This window comes from Podarcis gaigeae, assembly GCF_964106915.1.
Source record: "Podarcis gaigeae genome assembly, chromosome: 4".
Lineage (NCBI taxonomy): Eukaryota > Metazoa > Chordata > Lepidosauria > Squamata > Lacertidae > Podarcis > Podarcis gaigeae.
This window is the reverse complement of record NC_139677.1, coordinates 49,326,402-49,354,081: the sequence shown is the minus strand read 5'-3', so window position 1 is coordinate 49,354,081 and position 27,680 is coordinate 49,326,402. Positions and strand designations below refer to the sequence as shown.

At 43.3% G+C, this 27,680-nt stretch overlaps 1 protein-coding gene across 25 annotated transcripts in view; it reads left to right on the top strand.

The window, feature by feature from the left end:
- The window catches only part of BCOR (BCL6 corepressor), an 88,841-nt gene extending 65,431 nt beyond the window's left edge, over positions 1 to 23,410 (top strand). For all 25 annotated transcript variants that reach the window (XM_083734151.1, XM_083734138.1, XM_083734146.1 and 22 more), the window contains 6 exons: positions 62 to 199; positions 10,750 to 10,916; positions 19,355 to 19,500; positions 21,396 to 21,473; positions 21,616 to 21,766; positions 22,283 to 23,410. In XM_083734151.1, coding sequence (XP_083590277.1) covers positions 62 to 199; positions 10,750 to 10,916; positions 19,355 to 19,500; positions 21,396 to 21,473; positions 21,616 to 21,766; positions 22,283 to 22,568 — 966 coding nt within the window. In that variant the 3' untranslated portion in view covers positions 22,569 to 23,410. The remainder of the gene's footprint in view (positions 1 to 61; positions 200 to 10,749; positions 10,917 to 19,354; positions 19,501 to 21,395; positions 21,474 to 21,615; positions 21,767 to 22,282) is intronic.
- The last annotated feature ends 4,270 nt before the right edge of the window (positions 23,411 to 27,680 follow it).

The following is a 27,680-nucleotide window of genomic DNA, read 5'->3' as shown; positions in this document are numbered from 1 at the left end:
GAGCAGGCATTGTACAATCGCCTGCAGCAGCAGAGTCCCTCATTATTGCCTGTCTCTTCAGCCCTCACAGCTGCAGATTGCAAGTGCCCCTCAGGAGACTCCCCCAAGTCGTCCCATGCCGCCAGAAGCCCGAAGGCTTATTGTCAATAAGAACGCTGGAGAAACTCTTCTGCAAAGGGCAGCCCGACTGGGATACGAGGCAAGCATTGTTTCTGAAGTTCACTACTCTGAATTATAATGTGGAAGATGCTTGGTGTCACACATAATTCTAACTGTGCACGTGGTTGGAGTCTCTCTTTGTGTTCCTTCTCAACATGTCGAAATATCTCCAGGCTCTCTGTTCTGTTTCTTTATTCAAGCGTGCAATTAGTATATTTTGTGAGCAGGGCTAGGAAAGAAACAATATAAACCCCTGTAAGTTAATAACCCTGAGCCTGAATAGGCGCCAGTCATTTTCAATAAGAAGTCAGTTCTTAATGTGCTTTGCAGGATGGGGATCGTGAGTAAGTAGTGGGGGATGGGGATAGATACCCCGATACACAGCCAAAGTTAACATATATGCTACATTTCAGGAAGGTTAATTACCGGCACAGCTTTGGCAGCATGAGAGTGTGGACACGCTTCATTTCAGGGCTGCTTTTGAACTTTGCATTTTAATGTTATGAATATATATTTTGTGATGCATTCCCATATTTGAAAAACAAACTGGCATTTAGAGCTGGTAAATCACTGGGACTTACAGACTTCAGGTGAAAATAGTCATATGTACAAATAGTTTGGAGATCAGACTTATTAGCAAAGCAGCTCTATAGGTGCCTATGTCTTTGGGTTTATTTTCCTTTCTACATTTTTAGACATTGCTTGTAAGAATGCTGCCATCCTTAAAATGCTATATATATATAGAGAGAGAAAGAGGGTGGGGGATTGGTCCTGACGAATCCTTCTGTTAATTTTGTTTTATGGAAAGGTTTTGTTCACTTCTACCTGTAGCAATAAAATGTGAGATCTTCAAAAGCAGGGGTGTGGACTGGGGAACCGGTGCCCTCCATATGTTGCTGGACTCCAGTTCCCATAAACCCCAGGGATGATGGGAATGACTTGCTTCCAGTGGTGATTATAGAGCTTAGTCAAGCACAAGTCAATCAGAACTTTACCTGTTCTGATCCTTAATCAAGAAACAATCGATTTGCTGTACCCCTTTTCCTTGATGAAAAAGAGAAGAGAATCAGTTAAGTATGTTGAAGCCTGTGTTGAGGGGCTAGATAGCAATGTGGCAACTGAAATACGGGTAGTGGTGATATATTTAACTTCTTGTGTGGTAGGGCAATGTGGCATCTTCTATATGGGAAAAGTCCAGTGATTAAAGTCACAACAGACAATTTCATTCTCCACCGCATCATGGAGCACTTTCTAGTCTTGTTGTGTTGGATGAGTTTCAGTTAGCAAGACTTATGGACATGGACAAGGTGCTTGACTTGGTTTGGGCAACTACTTCTGCTCTTCTCCCTTGATGCTCATGGTTTTTTAAAACAGCAGGGTTGACCACATCAGAGAGGTGATTAAAGCCTCCTTGCAAGAGAGGGTGGGCCCCCCACCTGTCAAAAGGAGATAGTGTTAAGACCGCTCCTTAAGAAACACTCTGTGGATTCAGAAAATCTAAATAGAAATTGGTCGGTCACTAATGTTTCCTTCTTGGGCAAGGTTCTTGTGGGGTTGCAGGACAGGTCTTGGGTGAAACCAATCTTTTAGTTCCATTTCAGTTGGGATGTAGGCTTGCTTTGGGTGACCTTGTTAGGAGAGAGACAGAAGAGTGTGTTCCTGTTGCCGCTAATTTATTTCTCAAGGGCTTTTGACACCATTGGTCATTCTATGCTTCTGGAATGACTGTCTGAGCTGGGGTTAGGTAGCACCACTACCAATCTGACTTGGATGGTTGTTTTCAGAGGGTGGTGTGTGCTGGTTTTGACCTATGTGGCTTTGACCTATGTGGCTCAGCAGCCCAGTTCCTCAAGGGCCTCTTCTCCCCACATGAAGCAACCCAGACCCTACTCTGTGTGACCTCCTGTAGGAGGTGTGGAGGGTGGCAACAGGAGAAGGAGCCTTTTCCATGGTGGCCCCTCTCCCCTGTAAGTGGAGTGCTCTCTCCAGGGAGGCACACCAGTGCCTGTTTCTAGGTACCAGGCAGAGCCATTCTTATTCACCTAGGCCTTGGGATCTTAATTTTAGCAGGGTGTGATGGATCTGGAGCTGTTTTTATGTATGTTAGTTGTGTCTGCTGAGTGCCGATGGGGTGTGTAGGAACAGAATAGAAAAGGAATGGTTGGCTGACTAGGAGCACTCCCATGCTGCAGCATTTTGTTGCAGGACCCACTTGTCTCTGTAGGATCTATTGGTGTTAGTAGTGGAGACAGTTCTGAACCTCTGTTCTTCAGCCACATTGGGCTTCTGAGGATGGACATTGAGCACGAACGACAAGAGTTCAGCGCCACCTTATTTATATATGTAACAACATTTTACATGAGACGCCCTTGGAAACGTTCTGCTTTTATAGCTACCACATGCCACTGGGAATCTTGCCTCTGACTTTGACGAGGTGTCCCATAGCTTAATTAATTCAAACTGTATTCCACAAGGCTTCAAGGAAAACAAATAAGGACAGTGCTGAAGGCCCTTTCCAGAGTAAACAGCGGCAAATACCAGATTAAAACTCCTCCTGAAACAGCTGTACTGAATGCACAGTTTGACAGGGAAAGGGAGAGGCATTCCTAGGTGGTACCCTCTGTGTCTTGACTTGGAGATATCAGTTACATGTCTCCTTTTCCTTCATCATGTCTGCTCAGGGCCAAACGAGATGTGATTGTTTCAGCTCAGTTTTGTGTATTGAAACACTCTGTAGGAGGAGGATTTTAGTAGCAATGTGAGTGTAGTAGGTTGGGTGCTGACTCCACTATGTACCTATTGCTGGACCTTCTCTCCAGAAGCTTTTTGCTTGGTTGTGTTTCAGAGCTTGGCTGTGGGGCTGGGGAGGGCAAGAGATGCACCGTAATGCCCAGATCACCAACTTTCATTAAGGAAAAAAAGAAAAAGAAAGTTTATGGCACTTTTAGAACCCAAGCTGTGAAGCAAAATGTGCAGCCCGATTGTGGAAACCCTAGAGAAGAAACACCTTCGCTTGCTTTTCACTTTTCCACCTTTTATTCTGGTCTTCCCTGGTGGAGAAGGGGTTGCTGCCCTATAGAAAACAATGTGTTTATTCAGGATTCATGTGTAGCTGTGATTGGGGAATAAAGTGTTGTTGCACTTATTTTGGAGGGATTTTGTGTAGTGTACGTCAACCCTCAAATTTTGTCCAGTGCTATCCTGGTGTGTGCGGTTTATTTTTTTAGAGAGAGATGCAGCTGGCAGGGAGGGTTGTGAAATTGATTATAGCAGCAGTGCCATTCATTAAGGGCTAGAGGTGTGTGAAAGGAGCAGGTAAAGAATTGCAGGTTTCAGCATTGAGTGGAAAGATGTTGCCTAGAACAGTGTTTCCCAACCGGTGTTCCGCGGCACACTAGTGTGCCGCGAGACGTTGCCTCGTGTGCCGCTTGGGAAACACCGCTCTAAGCGAGAGGGGACTCTGCTCAGGCTGCATCCGCCGTGCGCGAGGGAGGCGCTTCCTCTCGTGAGGGAGGCGAGAAGAAGGGAGGCGGGGCCGAGCAGGCGGATTGGCCCGGCGGCGGCCGTGACGTCACCCTGCGCGCGGCGGCAGATTCGAAACTCCTCAGGCGCAGGCGCGGCTGGAGCAGGAAGGCCGCTCTGCTTGAGAGGAAAGAGAGGGAGCCGCCGCCGGCGGGATGAAGAACACCGTTCTGCGGAGCACCGTGAAGAAGCTGCTGAGCAAGCACAAGCCGCACTTGCCTCAGGGTCTTACTGCCCACCCGCCTCTGTTTCCTTGCTGTGCTTGCTCAAATGGAACAAAGAGCAGGGAAAGCCCCTCCCCTCCAGGCAAGCAGGCAGGAGGGGGAGAGAGAGAGCGAGCGTGCGAGCTGGCTGGCTTGGGTGAGTAGGTGAGGGAAAACTTTTGCCTTCCTTTCCTCCCTCCCCGTTATACCCCTCTCCTGCATTCTTAGCCAGCTGCTTCTCTGCACACCCCTCTCGTGCTCCTTGTCCGTTCTGTGTTTTTCCTTCCCTCCCCACTTAAAATGTGGTTTAAAAGCATGGATCCACATGGATCCTCAGGATCTTTGCATTGGGTCACCCCAAATTCACCAACAGATCACATAGCATGTCCATGGCTACAGCCTGCCCTCCAAAAATCACGCACCCACTGTTGCCTGGGGCTGCAGTGGTGCAAAAATGTGGTTACAAAACATGGATCCACATGGATCCTCAGGATCTTTGCATTGGGTCACCCCAAATTCACCATCAGATCACATAGCATGTCCATGGCTACAGCCTGCCCCCCCAAAATCACACACCCACTGTTGCCTGGGGCTGCAATGGTGCAAAAACGTGGTTACAAAACATGGATCCACAGGGATTCTCAGGATTTTTGCATTGGGTCACCCCAAATTCACCATCAGATCACATGTCTGTGGCCACAGCATGAAGCACAAAAATGATACATCATTAATATTCACTGCCCACGGCGGCAGCCAATCGGCTGCCGCAAAGGGCGAGCCCTCACAGGTTCACTGAATAAAGTATTTTATAATTTTTCATATTTCTGTTTACTTACTATTTCATAATAAAGTAATTATAAAATACTTTATTTGTGTTTATTTGATTCCTATTAAAGAGAGTTACTTTATATATAGTCAATATAGGCACAGAGTTAATTTTTTAAACATTTTCTAATGGTGGTGTGCCTCGAGATTTTTTTCATGAAACAAGTGTGCCTTTGCCCAAAAAAGGTTGGGAAACACTGGCCTAGAAGAAAGTCAGATGTATAAATTGAAAAACAACAGAGAAATAGACCTGGCGCCCAATTTTCCCAGAGGCCATATCTACCCAGGGCTCATTGCCACTACTCAGTCAACAGATCTAGTTTGATGCTAGCTATGTTTTATTTATTTCTTTGGAGTAATAAATTAACACTCTCTCCCCCGCCTCCCGCCCATCACCTTGCAGATGTGTAGGCAGAAGTTAATGGCAGATAAGCCATAGGTGAGGGAAAGTCTGTACTCAACACCTGTACATTGCTTTAAAGTCAGGCATGCACACTCTTTTCTCTCTCTGTGATTTGGACAGTTTACGTGTTTACAACATGCACAACTGTTGTCAGGACTAGATTGGCCCTGCACTGGTGTGCAGCTGGCAACCTTTCAAATGACCTCTCTCATGTGATAGGCATAATCAGCTGAAATGCTGTAGTCCATAAGACAGCCAGAAAAGTGTCTCAGACCCACAATACAACAAAGTTTTGAGATTTGTTTGTTGACAAACTTGTTTTCTTCATCTCTTAAATATAAATTGACAGGGAATATATTATCTTGAGGGATGTTAAAATAACTTGTTTTTTTGTGGTGGTTTTTGTATGACTTTTCTAGTTTTTTTTTGTTTTTTAAAAAATAAAATTTCTCACCCAAGTGTGTGCTCTCAACATTTTCCCTCTGTTATTGTACAGGAACATGCTAGAAAAGTCAGTGAATTTGGGAGCAGTGGTGAGGGGTGTGTGTGCATTGTGGATAGGGTTGTAGACAGGAAATCCGAGGTTTTCTTCATGGTTTCCCCAGAGGAATGGGGTTTTGCTGGTAGAATGCATTGCAGGCCTCAGCCTAGGAAAGTCTGTTGGCTGCCATGATACTTTGGCTGTGAGGGATATTTGCTCATAGGCCTTGCCTTTCCAAATGCCCTTCTTATCTGACTGCTTTATAGAAGGACTCCCCCTGGAACATTCCTCTTCTCTTCCCCCTCCCCAATTGAAACACTTCCCAGATGAATTGTGCCCCTCCCTCCTGTTTTCTTTAAGTGATAACCTCTGGTGTTAAAGATATCTCCATAGCAACAAACAGTTTCTTTTCTCCACCCTTCCTGCCTTTCTCCAGGAAGTGGTTCTGCATTGTTTGGAAAACAAGGTCTGTGATGTAAATCACTATGACAGGGCTGGCTGTTGCGTTGTAAAGAGACTTTAGGCACATTATTCTTTCAGTGATTTCCTTTGCTGGCTTGGACGGAGGATGATGCACAGAATGCTCTGTGGATCCGTACTCATGGAACATGGATCTAGAGAGGCAGCCTGCCACACGTACTAAAGCAGCAAATGAGACATGCACACACCCCTCTCACACGCAGACACACACATTAAATAGGATTCCCATTTCTACTAGGCTAGAATGCATCACTTTCTAGCTGTCATGGAAGCATTGAAAATAATTCTGTGCTTTGGTTGGTGGAAACTGAGATGACTTTATAAATAACTATGCATCTTATAAATAACAACACACGGTTGCATGAAAATGGCATATGGGTTAGAACTGGCCAGTAGGTGTCATGGTGAATGCAGTTTTAAATTCTCTATATTGGGGTTTCCAACCCTTTTGGGCTCAGGGGCACATTTGGAAAATGTTAGAAACTGCCACATGATGACAAAATACACGTGTTGCAGAAGAAAAGCTGGTGATACACCAAAACCCGACAAAAAACCCACATACTTCCTAAAACAAATAAAACACAAAAAGCTGAGCTCTCCCACTCCCAAGCAAAATGCTCACAATCCAACGGCAAAACCAGGCAAGGCAATCTGCATCCAAGCAAAAGAAAAATCAGTTCTCTCTCTCTCTCTCTCTCTCTCTCTCTCTCTCTCTCTCTCTCTGGCGATCACTCATAGCTGAGTAATATTGTCTTCCATAAACACGGTTTTAACAATGAGTCCGTACCACAAACACACAGAGCCCCCTCCAAAAAGCAGATAACCCCAACATACAAACACAAAAATCAGGTGAAACACACACCAAGAAACAAAAAAAAATTCTGGCAAAGTGCCACCATTTGGGACCCAGAGGCTTTCCTAGTGGAAAGGGAGGTAAAAGAGCCAGGGTAGGGTGGCTTTCCAGTCAGTTTAGCATCACCAATGGTAATGAAGAAGGCTTTTTTTTTTAATGGAAAAAATGAGGAGAGTCGGGTGCAATGGTGGTCACCAAGTGGGCATCATGGTGCCTGAGGGCATCACAATGGGGAATTGGGGAATTAATGGGCATAGCCAAGGGAGAAAATAAACCAGGTAAATAAATAGAAATACTTAACTAGCCGGCCAATTGCATCACAGAAAATTCTGTTCTGCCCGCCCCCCCCACATAAAGCCTGCCCCTCTAAAATAAATCCTGGCCACACCCATATTTATATTCATCAATCTTAATTGTTCTACACAAGCTTCTGCAATGTGTTTTTTCCAGGATTCCCAATTTCAGATCCAAACTAGTCATGTGCTATCAGCCACATGTTGTGGAATTCAACAGAGAAGGCTGAGATTTCTATGAATTGAATAAATCATGTTTAAAGAGTTAATGAGGCATTTAATTAATTAACCATAAAACTCTACATTGTTACATCTCATGGTTAATGACACTGGATGAAATCCACTGGGAACTTCTCTAGTTCTGTGGCAAGAGGCTGAGTGTATGCAGAATGGGTGCCCTCCTTCAGGGATCTTTGTGAATGGGAGTTAAGCAATGGGGTGGGGTTGGGGGAATGACAATTAGCCCTGACAATTTCTGACGTACGTGTCACTTAAATACTGTATAGGCAAATGCTTATTGCCTGTTGATTTAAAACTCTGAATTAGTCCTGAGTTTTCTGTGCTAATGTTTTTTGTTTGAAAGCCAAAACTCTGGATGGTCCACAGCTCAGTGTGGCACAATGCATAGATTGGGCACAGAAAGAGGCCCAGGGTGCATCTAGATAAGGTCTTGCAATCTCAAATGGATCATTTAGACACTGCAAATGGTTCATTTGCAACCTTAATGAATTTTCCGCAGAAGGGATAAATCCAGCTTAAATGGAGAAAAATAAGGGCTGAGCAATTAGATGCCAGTGACATTGTGTGGCCGCTGTGAATTGCTTGCATGCATGAGCTCCATTGATCCCACAACTCTAGTCAGTCCCTGGGATTTGCAGGCAATGGATTTGGGGCTGCAAGGCTGAGAAAGAGCTAGTTGTCAAGCTTAGCTCTGTTGCAGAGTCTCTGCCAGCCAGAGTAGATGATGCAAGCTAGCTGGACCAATGGCCTGATTCATTACAAGGCAGTTTCATATGTTTAAAAGCACCCTTTTTTTAGTTCAGTTTAAAATTAAACAAGTGGCAGTTGTTTGTACTAACAAACTGCCCACTCACAGATGATTTGGTACTGTTTCTGCAAGCCAGAAATGGAAGGAAATGTATGAAACAACTTTTCCCAGATTTTTATTTTTTAATTGAATTATATTGCTCCTGTCTGTGCTGTTAGTCCCAGCCTGCTGTTTGTACCAGCAGAGAAAAGCCTGGGTACCAGACTGACAGATTCCATCATGGCTGGCATTGGGGTGGGTTGGGGTGGGCAGGGAACACTACCTGGCGAGCCTTTTAAGTCTTCCCCATTTTGACAAGACAGACCTTGTTCATAGTATGTTGCTGAAGCACTTAGTAATCCTAAAAGTCATATGACTGGACTTCTTTCTTTAGCTTGGACAGCCAGTTCATTAGATTCCTGCGATCCACTTTAACTGGTTAGCAAAGGCTTGCTACACGAACAGCTTCATGCTGTATCCTAGCTACCAACTCCTCAGGTCAGGTATGTGAAGAGTGCAGATTACTGTGGGCTTTCCGGCAGATTTGGAACTGCAAGGATAAGTCTGCGGTGCTGGGGAAATGGGCTTCCTGCATTTCTCAAAGCGGACTCTAGTCCGTGGAAGCTTATGCCGTAATAAAATAGGCATCACAATGCTCTTTATTCTTTTTTCTTCTCTCTGCCTTTACTTGAGAACAAAATGGTTAACTGAACTTGTGAAGGGTCCTGCTAAATTGACAGCATTTGTATCGGGTTCCTTTCACAGCACTTTGTCACCTACTGAGGGCCAATAGAACAGGATCTGCTACCCCAGGCCTTTGTTCCAGGTGACTGAAGGATCACAGTCTCATTTTTGCAAAACCGCTTTGGTCCCCCCCCCCCCGCCCCTTACAGTCATGTGGTATACACGTTTTATTTAATAAAAGAACTAATGAAATGTTTCCATGACTGTCAAGAGCTTGTGAGCTTGATTGTGTTATCACTACTGCCTGTGAGCTTGATTGCGTTATCACTACTGCCAAAGCACTACCTTGGGTTACATGGTGCAAGAAAGGAAAGATATAAATCCTGGGGTTGGGCTAGATGACCCTTGGGATCCCTCCCAACCCTACATTCCTATGAAAATGTGAGGAGTGTGCATGTGAGACACATGCACACACTCCCAATCAATTATCTTGGTTGTTCTTGTTTCCATAATGGCATCTCAAATCAGTGATAAAAATGTAGACAAAGGCCACAGTATTTAGACTAGTCTACTCCTTACCTTACCTTGGTGGCGCTGTGGTCTAAACCACAGAGCCTAGGGCTTGCCGATCAGAAGGTAGGCGGTTTGAATCCTTGCGACAGGGTGAACTCCCGTTGCTCGGTCCCTGCTCCTGCCCACCTAGCAGTTTGAAAGCTCATCAAAGTGCAAGTAGATAAATAGGTACCGCTCTGACGGGAAGGTAAACGGCGTTTCCGTACACTGTTCTGGTTCGCCAGAAGCAGCTTAGTCATGCTGGCCACATGACCCGGAAGCTGTACGCCGGCTCCCTCAGCCAATAAAGAGAGATGACCCGGAAGCTGTACGCCGGCTCCCTCAGCCAATAAAGAGAGATGAGCGCCACAACCCCAGAGTCATCCACGACTGGACCTAATGGTCAGGGGTCCCTGTACCTTTACTCCTTACCTTACCTCATGGCAAATTTCCATCTGGCACTGCAGTGTGCACAGACCATACCCTGTGTAGTCCAGCATCATGATGTTGTGTTTCTTTGTTCATGCTTGTGGCTGCCATTGGCATGGATCAGAGGCAGGGAAACTCACATCATGATAGCTGCTCCATGTCTTCATGGTGTTTGTACACATTGTGGCGCTGGGGTGAAACCTGTGACCCCAGGGAGCAGTTGAGGCACATATAAGTTAAAGTATAGATCAGCTCTAACACTCTAACATTATTTGGAAGGAATTAAGATTTCAGTAGTTAAGATACAGGATGCTGCAAAGAGGTTTAGTCGAACAAAAGCAGAAGCTGACCTGTTTTCTTCAGGATCTGAAAGAAGAGGAAGGCTTTTGATTATACTTTCAGCGGCTACCAACGTTCCATTCTGCCATAGAGGAAATATTCAGGGTTACAATAGCAGCTGTAAAATGTTGGCATCGCCAAGGCACCCTTCTGTTAGTTTGGAAAGTTACTTGTTATATGTGAACACCCTACATCACAGTCTTAAGTATGTTATTTGCATATTCATTCTGCCCCTGAGACTTGCTGATAAATAAATGGGTTGAGATGCGGAGCTGTTTGGGTTCTCCGAATCTGCCTTTGGGGGCTAGTGGCTTGTTTTGTTTTTCTAAGTTTTGACTTCTTCAATGGGGAGAAGAGCTGTGTAGTTTCTTCCCTTCTTGCTTTTGTTACTCCTTAATAGCCCAATGAGAAGGGTATTCCCAGCATGTTAAAGTAAAGGTATGCATATCTCCACAGCAACAAACAACATGGTCTGTTTTCTCTTGCTTCTCTTTTCCAGGAAGTGGTTCTGTATTGTTTGGAAAACAAAGTCTGTGATGTAAATCATCGTGACAATGCTGGTTATTGTGCCCTGCATGAGGCCTGTGCCAGAGGCTGGCTGAGCATTGTGCGACATCTCCTAGAATATGGAGCCGATGTGAACTGCAGCGCTCAGGATGGAACTAGGTTAGCAACACTTCAGTTACTAAGAGTAAACGGCCACTGCTTTTGTCCCGCATTAATACACAGCTGGGTTGATGTCACCAATGGCTTTGAAATTATGTTTAAAAGAAACGTCGCTTTTCTCCAACAGTGGAGGCCTGGAGTCTCTCAAACTTCCGGAACTTGCTGATTGCATTCTACTGCATAAAATTTGGTTCCTCAAAAAATGCTGTGTCCTCCTTTTGCAAATTTAGGCTGCATATCTATCCACATTTTAATCCTACTGGAATCAATATAGCCTAGTTTTGTGGGAGATCCAGGTGGCTAGCCACTCACAATTCATGTTCTGATATTTGAGAAACTATACTGGACAATAACATTCTGCTAAGAATTTCTGATATATTCCTCCCCTCACCCTACCTTGTACACTTTAATTTTCTGTGTAAATTCTCTTTGTTATGTGCCTAACTCTTTTTCCATTAGGAAACTGTTTGTGACTATAATTGTTATAGGAATAGGATCTCTTGCAGTTTTACTGAACAGTTGAAAGATACTACTTTTTAGTCCTGTTTATATCTTACTTATACTTCTAAATATCTTTTTAAATATCAAACTGGTCAAAAGTGCAAGTAATTTGTACACACACTTTAATTTAGTGTACAACATTGCTTAATTTTACTCATTCTTAGTGATATGCAGGCAAATCACCTTCTTCAACCTTTTATCCTTCTACCCATGTCCTCTAATGGCGATATCTTTTTCTAATTATTAAGTCCTTCCTCTTTTTCTTTTTGATTCACTAAACATTTCTGTGCATAATGTTGATAATTGTTGCTTTTAAATAATTGTTGCTTTTAAATTACTGTACTAAGATACAAGATGGAGGGCGCCTTTTGGAGTTCTTCCATTTGAATGTTTTACCAAATTACCACCAAACCTGACAGCCCAGAGGACATTACATTAGCATGTCTGTGAGCCAAGAGCTCTTAAGTTATTGGTCTTTGCCTATCAACTTGCAATAGTCAGAAGATTTCAAGAAAACACACACAATAGATTTAATCTTGGTTAAGGCGGCCTATTACTCTTGAGCACTCTGTCATTATCACCTTATCAGGTCTATAGAAACATGCTTCCTGGAAGGAAGAACAGTGAAAGAGGCTTGGACAAGGGGGTCAGCCTCTTTTCTTTGGCCTTAGGCCCACCCCCTAGCTGGCCATCCATTGTCCTCCCTGGCCAAGGGTGGGTCAAAGGCCTGCCGAAGCAGGTGGGTGGCACCCACCCAGATGAGCCCCACTCAGTGCCGCAAACCCCGCCCACCTGTGGGGAAGGGAGGGTGGAAATTGTCCGTTCTCCCCATCTAACTAAATAAGAATCTCTGAGGCTGGGCAGCCCCCCCCCCCGTGTGGGGTTTTTTATTGAGCGGGTCAAGCCACTCAGACCTCCTTAGCACCATAAAAAGAAGGTGCTTGTATCTCCTTGAAAACTGGAGATTCGGCAGCCACTTCTTTTCTATAATGTGCAAAGCTCCAGGACCATAATTCAGCGGTAGACAGCACCTGTTTTGCATGCAGAAAGTCTCAGGTTCAACCCCCCCCCCCCGGTGTAGGACAGGGAATGTCCTCCTGTCTCAGACGCCAGAGAGCTTCTGCTGGTCATCACATAGACCATACAGAACTAGATAGGCCCAATGGCCTGACTCTGGGTAAGGCAGCGGGTTCTTATGCTTCTACATTAGCACTGTTTCTTAACACCAGCTTCCTGAGCATTTCTTACATGGCTAAAGGTTGACATACCCTTTCACCTACCAAGCACCAGAATCTCTCATTGCTTAGTGCTAGGGTGCCCTCTACCTGCCCTCCCACGATGTAGGAGCAGCAACCACTGGATTAAGTACACACCCACCACCCTCCTTGCATGGGCCTTCCATTTCCATCCTTTGCTGCCGCATGATGTGCTGTGAAGTGGAGCTCAGCAGATGCATTTGTCTCCCTTTCCTGCTGGACCGGAGAGTCAAATCCGCAATGTTCTGCCTCTACATTTTCCTCTCCCGTGTATTTGAATGTGACTTCCATGGCTCCCCATTCCATCACGAAAGTGACACAGGCGACAGCAGGAAGGAAGTGCACATGTATGTCTGGGTTTAATGGTGCTCTTATCAAGGTAGCAGGCGCAGATTCAGAGCCCCCAAGCAGCAATGCAATGGTATTCTGCATTACTGGTGTTTTTTTTACCGTAAATCACTGCTTTGCTATGGAAAACCAATGTATGAACCATCCTATGGCAAAGTGAATATGGCATCAGCAGTGCATTGCATAGAACGAGGTTGTGCAAACTCTGTAATTTGATGTTGACAAGGAAAGGAAATGCTAATTATCAGTGGGCATGTTTGGATTGGGGATCCCAGCAACCACAGAATTTAAAACAGGGGGAGAGGGTACGTTGACATCTCAGCACAACTCTGTAGAACAGGCTTCCTCAAACTCAGCCCTCCATATGTTTTTGGCCTACAACTCCCATGATCCCTAGCTAGCAGGACCAGTGGTCAGGGATGCTGGGAATTGTAGTGTCAAAACATCTGGAGGGCCGAGTTTGAGGAAGCCTGCTGTAGAATCCATGCAATGGGACCACTTGGTGCAAACCACATTGCAAGGTTTTGTACGTCCACCAGCTGTGGTATAGAAATCCTGTGTCCATGCGCTGTTTTCAGTGGTGAGAGTTTGTCTTCCATGATTCACATGCCATCCCCACAACAGCTACACTCCTAGAACTATAGTATTCTGGGAGCTACCATCTCCTGAGAATGAACCTAGCAAGCATACTGTGGTCTCCAGGCTGGCATCTCTCCTCATATTTGTGACTTAAGTGTGTAGCAGTGATGTCTTGCATAGAAAGGCATCAGTATTAGCCTTCAAACAGCTGCTAGTAGTCAGTTTACCTTGACCTCTTAAGTCCTCTTTGTCTTGGGCCCAGCAGGCCGATCAAACACTTCTCTCTCTCTCTCTCTCTCTCTCTCTCTCTCTCTCTCAATTTGCCAAAGAGGCCCTACCCTACTAAAAAGCTAATATCATTTCAAGGGGGAATGTCTGTGAAGGAGCAGATCTTTTTTTTTTTTTATAATAATTTTTATTAAGGTTTTCCAAATTAGAACAAATCAAAGCAAATTAAATCCAATCTATTGCCAATAACTAGGACTTCCCCTCCCTACCCCCTCTTGTGTTCCAAATCTTCCAAATAAGCAATTAAATTCAACAAATTCTTATCCCCAAATTACACTCTTCGTCAATAACCCAATTTATCCAAATTCTCGTCCCCTAAGATCGATCTTTACCCTTCCACGGGTTTCCCCCTTTCAAACATAGTACAGATGAAAATAAGATAAATGTAAATAATAATTTTACAGCCTTTGGATTCCAATTTTCCCTCCCCTCTTTCCCCTTTGCGTTTCACCTATCCCTCCACTTCTAATATCTTCCTGGAGTTCCCACATTATACTATATCCCTCCGATTCTTTGCCAGTCTTTAATTACGGATGTCCAATCGTAGAAGGAGTCTATCAAATAAGGGCCCATTTCTTCTATCCAGGTTTTTATATGTGAAGGAGCAGATCAAGGCTGTCTTCTTTCTTTAGAGACAGGTCTTCCAAGTATGGCTTTTGTTGCACTTTGATTGTTTTTAGATAGTACAAATTCACTCGTTCAACAGAGATTATGTATATAAAATGCAATCAAATTCACTCGTTCAACAGAGATTATGTATATAAAATACAATCAGAATCTATCAGGTCCTTGACTGTTCTGAATTTTAAAGAAACAGGAAATAAATTCAGGCTCCTTGCAACAATTTGTCACTGCCCCTAGGATATGCTGAAGCAGAAACACCCTCCCATGCTCCATGTGTTGGACAGTGTGTGTAGGATTGCATCCCCAAATCATCCACATATAGGGCTGGGAGAAAATCCAGTAGGGTTTTCTGCCCTGTTCCATCTGACGTGCAACTTGATCTGTCCTCTGTAAGTGTCCTTGAGAGTTTTGAGACTTCTCATCTGATTTCTTTCTATTTATCTGTAATCTTGAACCTTTCATGCACTTATCAGTCTGGGAAGTGGAAGGACCCCCAGCTTCTCGTTCCCTACTTTCACAATCCACTCCCCTTCCGTGCGGTTTTAAAATTTGCTGTCGAGATGCATTTGTTTTTATGAAATTCCTAATTCACTTCACAGTAACAAATGCATGTGTTTGGAATGAGCTACCATCTCACTCAGATTCACATTGATGTGGCTACACATGCTGAAAAGCCACGACTCTTCACGCCAGGCTACTTATGCCTTTCATTTCCCCCCAACCTGGTGCCCTCCAGATGTTTTGAATTAAAACTCATTAGCCCCAGCCAGGAGTTGTAGACCAAAACACATTTGTGGCTGGCAGGACAGGGCTGTGTTGCTTCCAAACACTGCACTACACTGCCAGTTACTGAGAAGAGGAGCGGCAAGGCATGTGTGTATGTGTGTGTGGTGCGGAGCATCAGGAGCATCTGCATCCACACTGAGCTTCTCTGCTGCCTTGTCCCTCCCTCTTGCAGCTGCAACTGCCAAACACATCTGGAGGGGAGCAGGTTTGGCTGCATTTGACCCACTGGCTTCTCCTCCTCCCCTTTCCCATTTCATCAGTGAAATAACCTATTGTTATCAATTCATATATTTGCATGCTGCTTAATAATAAATCAGTTTCTAAGCAGTTTACAAAATAACAAACGACAGCATATATATATATATAACAAACAACGAACCTGGAAAAACTAGTATTATACAATACAAAACGACAACACAGTGCCATATAAAACAAAATCTACTCAAAGCAAAAACCCTGCAGCACGTTTTGGAAAAAATCTTAAGAGTCAGGGACTGCTTCCCTCTTCAGCCTCCCTCTTGCCATTTTCACTTTGTGATTGGCAGTTGTGTGTGTTAAGGATTAGGAAGATGAATGTGATTTTTTAAATGGGCAGTTTTCAAGCAGCTTGGGGGGGCAGGTCTCACCTTAAAAGTTGGGCACCATAGAAGTGTCTTCAATTCACCCCACCCCAAGGAACTAGACTTATTCACAGGAAAGTATACATACTCTACTTACTTACAACCATGTATGACTCGTTTTATATATTGGTATATTTAATACAAATTTATTTTTCTAGGCAATACTCCTCCATTTACTATGCCTCTCATAATAATGATAATAATGATGATGATGATGATGATGATGATAATAATAATAATATATTATATGATCCTGTTGCATTAAGTGCCCTCACGTTCCATGTTAATATCTCTGCACAGCAATCATGATGGCAGATAGATTTAGCCCATTTTCCTTTAAGAGAGGAACATGGCAAAACGCCTTCGTGTTCTTTGCTTACTGTAGGTCTGCTGGCTCATGAGCCTACATACTGCAACAGCTAATTTTTAAGAGAGGAGTGGGGTGGGACATTGCCACTAGGTTACACCTAACCTAATGTTCTTCAGGGAAAACCTTGCACTGAGATATTAAAAACCGCCAACCGAATCAAGAGGTCACTTATGTCATGTGAAATATCTTGTCCGGTAAATGGACCAGGGCAATTCAGCTAGTGGTGTGTGTAGAGCTTCATGGGAAAGGCTTAGCTTGAGAAACTTGTTTTGGATGCCAGGGGCATGGGAAGTTGTAATTAAAGGTATGGCATCTGAGCATATGCAGAGTGCCTTTCCCTTTGCACTCAGTGATTTCCCTCTCCCACTATATATATTTGGATTCTAGATCAAAAGGTTCCGCTTCCCCACAGCTTAAACTATGGCGAACTGCGTTCCACTCGCACAACCACTGCTCAATTTCTGTTTCTGTATGGATATTTAACTTCTCTGCAACCTGATATTGAAGCTGCCCTGTCCTCTTTGATGCCCCCAAAGACTACTGTGCTTCTTTGGTAGCTGCTGTAGATAAAATGAACCAAAAGATGGTGTTGTGCATGTAATCTCAACCATTAAGAAACTTAAATTGAGTTTACCTAGCTATGTGGTCCAATATTAACTAGTCTTATATTTACTTTAGGATGGCTTTATTATTACTTGCTGGATATATAAAATGTTTGCTAGTATAATCTCTCCCTTGCCCCCTTGCTCCTGTTGTCGCTTTCCATTACTTCTAAGTTTGCTCCCCATTCAGTTTTTCGTAGCCTCTTTCCTGTCCTCTGGCTCTCATACACTAAGATGGAGCCTGTCAATGGGGTCAGGAAACCCAGACAACTTGGTTAGCCACTGGTTGGTGTGTGTGTGTTAAGAGAGATTGGGTTATGAGGCCTGAAGAGCAGCTGCTTCCTGTGCTGGCTGCCTGCAACAGCTGAGATAGGAAGCAGTTCTTGCAGGTCGTGAGGCTGGTGGGAGGATGAATGAAGCTACAGCCTAGGAAAGGCAGCTGCTGTTGAGAGTGATGTGATCTCTATAGGCAGGGAGCCGGGGAGTGACTGCAGTAGAACCGACTCTGTGTGCCGCAGCCGTAATGGAGACTCAGGCCAAGTCTTCTCCCAGAGGAATTGACATGAGCACAGCAGGGTCTTTCAGTATCTCCCCCTCTCTTAAGCCTGAGCAGGTGTGCATGCCTTGTGGTCTTGAGGTACTCCTGATTTCTGTACCAGAAAAAAACCTGCTCTCTCGTTTAAAACTGGGAGCAAGCACTCGCTAGATCAGAGTTGCACGGATTTGCTGGATAAATTTTGCCCTTTCTAGAAGTGGCAAGGACTGGGATTTCTAAAGCATTCCCCCAGTTCATAGGGGCATCCAGTTTTTGCTATCCTCCGCCTTGTTTTGCTGGTGACCAATCTAAATGGTTGCAGGCATCTCTCTGTCTCTGAATGGCCTGATGCCCATATGCACTTCTGGAGGGAATTTGTGCAAAATACGTGTGTTGCTGCTTCATTGCACTGGTGTAGATGCTTTGCCAGGCCATTAAGGTTGTCTGCTTAGCTCCCTGTGCTGCTGCGTTTGCCTCCTGTACAGCAAATGTGTGGAAGACAGTTGTATATTCAGTGCACAGCAGCCCTGAACAATTTGCCATTCCCAAACAAATGCAGCCCCCCAGCTCTGCATGCTGCCTGCCAATTTCTTCACAATCCCGTTTTTACTATCCTAGGCAAACAGCAAGAGCAGGAATTTTATTGTCTCCCTCGTTGGTGGCTTTCAAAACCTGTGCGGCTCTGCTTATAGCAAATCTGTATATAGCTCATAACTTCCTACTTTCTGTGCATTTGAAGCTTAAGACCTCAGCCCTAAATAAAAGTTTGTGTGTGTGTGTGTGTGTGTGTGTGTGTGTGTGTGTGTAAATCTTAGGAATTATTGTGCATTTAGAGTTGGCATGTTATGTTCTCAAATAGCTCAGCTGGTAGAGCACGAGGTAGTTTTAGGATCATGGGTTCGAGCTGCATGTTGGGCAAAAGATGTTGGGCATTGCAAGGGGTTTGACTAGATGACCCTTGTGGTCCCTTCCAACTCTTATGATTCTATGAATTCAGGAATGTTGCTCTCCTAAGCTAGCTCCAGGTTTTTATGTGCAGGAAGGAGGCTGGCAGTAGAGTCTTCCAGTCCTATTTTGTTATCAGACATATGGGGAAAACTAAGAAATTTTTTTTTGAGTGTTGAAAGGGTTTCCCCTTGCATTTGTATCATCACAGCTAGCTTCATATCCAAGTCTAACACTGATGATTATGGCCACACACACACACACACACACACACACGCCCCCTGTACACATGCACGCACGCACGCACGCACGCGCGCACACACACACACACACACACACACACACCACCATACATAGCCCTGTACAACAATTTTATTAAGTGACCTTAAGGTACCAAACATGGAAGCTGAATAGAATCCGGTGGTTGTTAAAAATGGGAATTTGTTTAAAAGATGAGATTGAAGTTACTTGGACAAAGTGATCACAGTACAGTGGTACCTCAGGTTAAGTACTTAATTTGTTCTGGAGGTCCATACTTAACCTGAAACTGTTCTTAACCTGAAGCACCACTTTAGCTAATGGGGCCTCCTGTTGCTGCCGGAGCCCGATTTCTGTTCTCATCCTGAAGCAAAGTTCTTAACCCGAAGTAATATGTCTGGGTTAGCGGAGTCTGTAACCTGAAGCGTATGTAACCTAAAGCATATGTAACCCAAGGTACCACTGTAGTGATTAATTGCTGATGCCTATCTTTAAGGGAGCATGCCATTTAATATCGTATGTCTATTCATTTGCCATGTAAGCTTTGTTTAATTCCTGGAGTTAACATTTGATTTTAAAATGATGAGAAAAGCAATTAGTAGATGGTCATCCGCCATACCTTATGATAAAGATAATGGTGTTTTTGCTTCAAATGAAAACAAAATGTGTCTCGGTACAGTATGTGAATTTGAAATGAAGGTGTCCTTTCCCCCTCTCTGCCCCCAGGCCTGTTCATGATGCTGTGGAAAATGATCACCTGGAAATTGTCCGATTACTACTTTCGTATGGTGCTGATCCAACGCTTGCAACGTACTCTGGTCGAACGATTGTGAAAATGACACACAGCGAACTAATGGAAACGTTTCTAACAGGTGTGCAACACTATTACTTTGTTTCTTTGTTTATGGAAGTCATCGGTCAGACTGCTGACCAGGGCAAGACAGTTGAAGCCTATAAAAGCAATTCTGGTATGACTGCAGTGGCTACCAATTAGTTTCTGGGTTCAGTTCAAAGTGCTTGTTTTTACTCAAGATCCCAGTACCCAAATTGCTGCTTCTCTGTGGAGGAACTTACCTGGGCCTGTGTTTGACATTTGAGGCAAACCTCTGAGGGAGGTGTGGAGGGTGGCAGCATGGGAACGGGCCTTTTCATTGGTGGCTCCCTGCTTGTGGAATGCTGTCATAAGGGAGGCCTGCCTGATGCTGTCAGTATCCATTTTGAGATGCTAGGCAAAAACATTTCTATTTGCTCAAGCTTTTGCCTCTTAATATGGAGGGTATTAGGTATATCTCTCTCTTTTTGCTCATCTTAGTGGATTGAGTTCATCTGCACATACATGGTGTGCTCTTTAGATTTTTATTTCTACTTTGTTTTAATGTTTGCTTTGCGATGTGAGTCTCTTTGGCTCATTTTTTGGTGAAAAACGCAACTAATAAATGCAACAGGTAAATAAATAATTTTCTACCAAAGTCAATGACTCATTTTAGGGAATAGCAATACAAACTCAGGATGTAAAATTTAGTCCGTTAATTGGCTAGTTTAGAACAGAAATACAGGTCTTTTAGGACTTCAGAAGCACTGTTATGAAAACATAACCGCTATGTTATATAATAATATGCCATTGGATTTAGGCGGCAACCATCAATACATTTATGAGAGAGCAAGACCCAGGATTGTGCTGTTAGCTGCATTAAAAGATGCAATATCAACAGCTTGGTCTTGCTAGTAGGTCAAAGGGTCTTTCCTACCCATCTGGCAAAAGTGGTGAGGGTAAAATTACAATCCTTTGGGGCTCTGGTGGGATGAAATGCAAAATTCAGGGGAGTTTACAGCAAGAAGGCAGAGATTTACTATGGCCCATATGCTTCTTTTCCTTCCTGCCTATCAAAGCTTCATGCAGCTGGGAGTATTTGAACCATTTTCTACAGAGCAGCCCAGCTCACTGCAATAGGCTATGTTTCCTTTCCTTTTTAATAAAATAAAATAAAATAAAATCCTGCCTATTTCAAAATGTTACTTCCAAGGGTTACTTTTGAGGCAGTTAAGAATTAAAACAAAACAAAATAATAAAGCCTAATCAAAGCCAGCAATAATAAAGAAATAAATAACAAGCAGTATAAAATCAAAGAAAAGCAGGCCTGGAGCAATAAAACAAGGTACAAGCAGAAGGAATTGATACTCTGAAAGGTCCAATCAGATGCTGTTCAAAAGCCTAAGGAGCATGACTTGATATTGCCTGGTACCTAAAAGATAATAAGGAAGATGTTAAGCACATATGCTGGGGAGTGACTTGCAAAGTTTGGGCACAACCACTGAAAAGGTCCCCTCTCTGGTAGCTACTCCTCAAACCTCAGAATAATGTAGGGATGTCTGGAAAAGTGTCTCTGAGGCTGGGTGAGTTCATATAGAGCACATGTAATCTATAGCAAGATTAATCTAAGGTCATTGTAGCCTCTATGTTCAGAGTCTGTTTTAGGAGTGTGCCAAATGAGAATGCCGAGGACAGGAATGGAAAAGGACAGAAGAGATAAGTAGGTGGAAACAGGAGAAGGGTTTTAGAAAGGAAGTAAGATGAGAGATAGTGTCTCATTTGGGCATCTGTAGTGGCCTGATCAATAAAACAGATTACCGTACATTGTATTCAAGAGCTTTGCAAAAGCAAAACTTCTTGGAGTATGAATATTGTGATGCTTTATGACAAGATTGTCTTTAAAACTCGCCAACATTTTGTTTTGACTAAATTTGTTGCTATTGTTGCTGCCCCTAGAGTACTTAACTGACCTGCAAGGTCGAAGTGTCGATGACCCCGGCTTGTCCTGGGACTTCTATGGCAGCTCTGTGTGCGGTGAGCAAACATTCCTTTTTTCTATTATGCATGGCATTGGGTGGGTGTATAGGAGGTGCAGGTGGAAAGCCACGCAAGATGCACATTTTGCTGTATGTTTCACACTGGTTCTCATTTCTTTTTTTCTTTTTCTTTTAAATAGAGCCAAAGGGGGAAACAGGTTTTGACATCCTATCTAATCCACCTGGCTCAAGTGATGAGGATGAAGATGGTCTTAGTGACATCTTTGAATTTGAATTTTCAGATGTACCTCTGTTGCCATGCTATAACATCCAAGTGTCTCTTTCTCAAGGGTAAGGAAATGGAGATGGTATAAATATTTGAGGTAGTTGTGAAGTCTTGTGGTTTTCATGTAGCCTCTCCAAATGGGCTTTGTGATTATTTTGTCATTGGTTTTGGTGGAAATGGGCTTTGGCTTGCATTTTTTATTTATATTCAGCTTCTGGAAGGGTACAATACACCCACATTGCATTGTGCATCTCTCTTGATGATTTTGTGTGTCTGTATCTGCATGGATTGTGTGCTGATTTAGAGCTACATGCAGAATAAAATCCACTCCTGTATTTCAAACTGTTATTAAAGGTCCCCATTCCTGTCAACTGGCTACGTAAGAGTTCTTTTCACGTTTTTGAAAGGTCCAAGTAAAGTATACAGCATTGACTGCCTGACGTAGAGCTCTTTCTTGTCAATATCACAAGAAAAGGGAATGTGGCCAGTTACGCAAATAATTACTGACATTATTGAAATGACTGAAGCCTTTGTGCCATCTTACTGGTAATTTGAACTTCTTTCTTTACTTTGTTCTATAGACCACGGAATTGGTTGCTGCTTTCTGACGCAGCAAAGAGGCTGAAAATGTCGCCCCGGATATTTCGTAGCAGTTTCCCAAGCGTGGAAGTTGTCAGCATCATGGAGGCGGAATTTTTCAAACAGGTATCTTTGAGTCAGCTGTTCTCTTGCCAAAAGGATCTAGAAGCTTTCAACCCGGAAGGCAAGGAAATGCTGGACTTGGTGGAATATACAAGTGAGTTACAGACTTTGCTGGGAGCTTCACTCGAGTGGTTGCATCCAGATGAGGATATGGATCATTGGTGAACTTCCAGGCCGCTTTAATGTACAGTTCTCTGTAAAGTTATGTCTTTATGTATATGTGTTAATGCCACCATTTCTGTAAATAAAGGACACTGTTAAATAAGATACCTTTCCTTTATATACATATTATAAATATATAAATAAATTCCAGATGGGTGGACTTTTGGAAGATTTCTTTCTTTTTTTTTTTTTTAGAGATGTCATTCAGTTTTTACAAATTGTTATATAATGTTCCTTTAAATGCACACAAACTTTGGTATAAATTTGTTTTTACTTGGGACTTTTTTTTTAATAAATGGAAGTGGTATTGCTTCACACAAAGCTTTGGTTTCACGGGAGATGCCTGTGACAGGCAGTGTGATCAAAGTCATATGGTTGTCTTGGGAGACTGTATTGGGTAAGGCACTTCATAAAATTTTCATTTTTGTTTACAAAGTTGCCTGCTTTGGCCAGGTAAACCCTATTGAATATAATTCAATGGACTGTAATATAAATTTAAAACATATCCATGCGCATCAGCTAGTTGTGTGAACTTTTATATCTTAATTTAAAAGATGTGAAATTTAGTTTTCACAAGGCAAACTGGATTGTTTATATATATATATGTATGTTTAAACATTTGATGCTCTTTATTTAAAAGAAGACTTTGAACTATTTTTTCTGTATCTTGTAAAATATTGAAAACTAACATATGTTGAGGTTAAAACTGTACAGAAGCTAAATCTTTTCTGAATTGTGTGTTTATGTTTGAGATCCGTGTTTTAACTTTGTAAGTAAATTCTTCTGCCTTTGTATTTATATTTTACAAAAAAAAACCTTAAAGGCAATAAAACTGTTGAAAACTATATTGGGGTAACTTGGTTTTGTGCATGACCCTCAAGTGAACTAGGGCCCTATCCAACCCCAGCTGGCACCCATGCCTTCATAGGAGTAAAGCTGCATCAGAAAATTTCCATATCCCCCTAGCTGCTCCTTATGGTACAGGTTTGTCTTCTAAAAAATATTTGAGGGGGACAGCCCCCCAAACTTGATGGGCATTGTCATTCAAATGGTGAGCATGCACTGTGTCATGTGATTATGTGAGGTGGGGCTTACTTAGGCCTCCCCCAATATTTTATTCAAGTTGGCACCCCTGAATTATAGAGCTGAAAGGACCCCAAGGGTCATTTAGTCTCAACACCCTGCGGTGCAGGAATAAATGTTGTGAACTACAACCCCCATAACCCCCAGCCCGGCTGGTCAGTGGTAGGGGACTATGTGTGAGTTCACACCATTGGGAGGGCACCACATTGGCTATCTGACCTAGAGTATTATTTTTCTACAACTTAGTACATAATTGCAGAAGCAGCGGTTTAAATCCGCTCTACAGGGTGAGCTCTGTCCCAGCTCCTGCCAACCTAGGAATTTGAAAGCACACCAGTGCAAGTAGATAAATAGGTGGTTCTTTTTGGCAATCACTCGTAGCTGAGTAAGATTGTCTTCCATAAACACGGTCTTAACAATGAGTCCATAAGTGACTGTGGAGGCCAATTCTGGATCCACACATCCTTCCACAGTGGGGACTTTGTTTTCTGAGCGGGAGTTGATTATGGTGTGGATTTGCCAAGCGTTCCTTCCTCTTAGCATGTTTCTCCCTTGCGTCCTGAGTTTGAGTGTCTTCAAAGCCCATGACACTTATGGTAAAAGCTGTTCTCCAATTGGAGCGCTCGCAAGCCAGTGTTTCCCAGTTGTCAGTGTTTATACTACATTTTTTTTTTAGATTTACCACTGCAGCGGAAAGGTAAATGGCGTTTCTGTGTGCTCTGGCTTCCATCACGGTATCCCGTTATGCCAAAAGCGGTTTAGTCATGCTGGCCATATGATCTGGAAAGCTGTCTGTAGAGAAACACTGGCTCCCTTGGCCTAAAGCGAGATGAGCGCTGCACTCCATAGTCACCTTTGACTGGACTTAACCGTCCAGTCCTTTACCCTTTACCTTTTTTAACCTACGCAATTGTAGGAGCATTGTAGAAGATTAGCTACGCAGGTTGTTGAGCAGCAGTAATGAGAAAGGAAGAAATTGCAGAATACCCAGGTATTTCCTATGGCAAGAACCACCCACAATCACTGCATTAGGTATGAACCACAGTTCTGCCACTAAATAGATTTTCCTTTTGTTGTCACATTAATTTGCAACTCATTAATTGTGACAGAACTGAGGTGCTGTGCTGATGCAAATTTGCATATTCATGAGTAACTTATTAAACAAACAAGATCTCCCTGGCCTTAGGAAGTGCCCAAAGTAATGCTTCACAGTACATCACACAGCCTTGGATGGTTCATTCTCTCTTTATTATGTTAATAGATGCATCTGGTTTAAAGAAAAAAAGTAAACAACCTGTGATTTAAAAATTCAGAATCATTTAAACAATCCAGTTGACATGACTGACCATAGCTTCCCAAAATGTGTACACATTCCTAGTCATCCTCAGAATTAATTTGAAGGTGGGATATAAATGCCTACATTAAATAATTAAGTGAATGAATGAATAAATAATGCACATAGTAAAATAGTTGCGTGTGCGTTCTTCATGCATGGCATACATGCATTGCTCATCTTATTTCCTATATGCAACTGATCTCCATGTAGAAAAACTATAGGATATCCATACAGAAGAAAGGATCATTATGTGAGGTGGCCCTTCAGGGAATAAGGATATCTGCTCTTTTTCTTTAAAGGCACAAAGAAAAATGGTCTTTCATTAAGGTTTGTACTGATCTTGTACAAATCAGGGAAACAAGGTAAGAAGAGAGAAAGGCAGAAGGGAAGTACAATAGCAGCACATGGAGAGAGAGAATATACATCTCTTGCCATGTGCACAGGAAGGTGCTGAGGTGTCCCTTGATTCTAGCCCAGGGTTCAGCATTTTTTTCTGCTGTGGGCCGGTCCACCATCCGCCAGACTATATTTTTTTGGGGAAAAGGAACGAATTCCTATGCCCCACAAATAACACAGAGATGCATTTTTAATAAAAGGACACATTCTACTCATGTAGATTCCTGATTCCTGAGAAGGCGATTAGGCCACATCCGTCCCTGGGCCTTAGGTTGCCTGTTCTAGCTGATGCTTTCCTTGGCAAAAGCATTGAGCATACCACTAACACAGAGTGGAAAAGGGGAAACATGGGACTTCCAGGACTGCAAAACGATCATTTTGGCCACCAAAACAGCTCTTTGAATCTGATGCTCTAAACAGAAAGATATCCCAGGTTTACAAAGAGAAGGCTCACCAAAGAACATAGTACTACTTTAGGACCAAAACTGTACTATTTTAGGATGCCCCCCCAACAAGTGAACCAAATGGCCATTATTAATCTTCACAGCAACTCTAATAATCTTTATTGCTCAGCTGGTTTAATTTAATAGGCCCCAATGTATCTGGAATGCCATTTTGGGGTGGATAAACTTTGAAATTCAAAACTAGGGTCGTTAATTTTATAGATTCAGTGGGAAAATGTTCTGCAGTCTTCTGAACTGGAGTAGTTAATTGCAAAGTCCAGGGGTTGTGTAGATAGTAAGTTGTACATACCAGTAGTTTGTTTTCTAATAAATTGTACATTAATACTGTAGGATCTGAAAGCATTTCAAGAGAGAAGCAGAGAGAAAAAGAGGGCAGTATTCTGAAGCCCCACAAATTTCAGGGGCATATTTATCAGCCCTGACAGAAAATTGAATTTAGGTTGCAAGAGTTCAGATTTAAAATTGTCCCCATGTCTGATTAATTGAGATAAAGTTATATAGTCACAAAGACTTTCCAATAGTTTCATCTGCTGCTTTTTAAATTGTGAGACTCGAGTGTCTAGTCCAGGCATGTCCAACAGGTAGATTGTGATCTACCAGTAGATCAATGGACGTCTACGGTAGATCACTGGTAGATCATTGGCTCCCCCGAAAGAAGCTGAACAACTGTGGCTCCACTTAAAAAAGCTCAACACCTCCTTCCTGGAAAAATTCAACAACTTTGACCTGAACCCCAAAAAAGGGGGTAGATCACTGCCAGTTTTTAACTCTTATGAGTAGATCGCAGTCTCTTGGGAGTTGGCCACCCCTGGTCTAGTCCATAAGTATATAAGGATTAAAACCCTAATGAACTACCCACTGCACATTCAGTCTTAGGACCTGGAGTTTGACCCTAAGGCTCAGGCAAGATACAATGCAAGAGATCCAATATCATAAGTCCTGGGGCCCCGAAACTGGACCAAGTGCCCAGGGCTGAGCAGGGAGAGGGTTATCCCTTCCCCTGCACCAATTTGAAAAACTTAAAAGCTAATTATTAGCCACAGAGTGGAGAAAAGGATTCCCTCTTCTATGGCAAAGTTTCAAGGGAGCTTTATTTTATTTTAAAAGGTATACAGCACCCTTTGTCAGAACTGAGAAAATGCAGCAGCAGGGAAAGCACCACAGTCCTGGTTGAAATATCTCTGGTCCCCCCACCTCAATCCCTGGCTGGAGCTGTTTTTAAATGCTGGGAAACTAGGTTATCCCAGCATAGATCTCCCCCAACATGCCAGCTAAGGCCCACAGTCATTCAAGAGGGCCCAGTCCCAAGTCATAATCTGTTTGGCATCTCTTCAAATTATCTTGTAGCTATTTCTCTTTGAACCTGGACCCAAGCAGGAACAGGGCTGCTAAGCATTCTTTTCATCCTTCCCAGCCCACAGAAGGCACCTTGCAAAACTCCTCTCACTGATCCTTTCCTTTTTGGCTGGGCTGTCAAATGATACAGGATCACCTCTTCGAAGAGAGTTTCCAAACGACCTCACCTCATAAAGGCCTTTCGTTTTTATCAGCGCCTATTTTTAGACTCCCCCTGACAAACGTGCGTGCTCTTTTCTATTTTAGATTGCCGGAGCCTGCAGCCTTTGAAGTAGCCGTGTGTGGATCAGCACTCCTAGGCTGCTGACGGCAGCTGAACAAGCGCAGCCACCAAAACCGAGAGCGGAGGGCTCAGGGTGATAAAAGAGAGCTTCGGGATGGGTTCTGCAACATCTGGCCGTGAGGTGGCACGGCAAGAGCAAGAGCGGAGGAGAGAGTCAGAGCAAGGAGCTGAAACAAAGGCAGGAATAAAATGCTGCT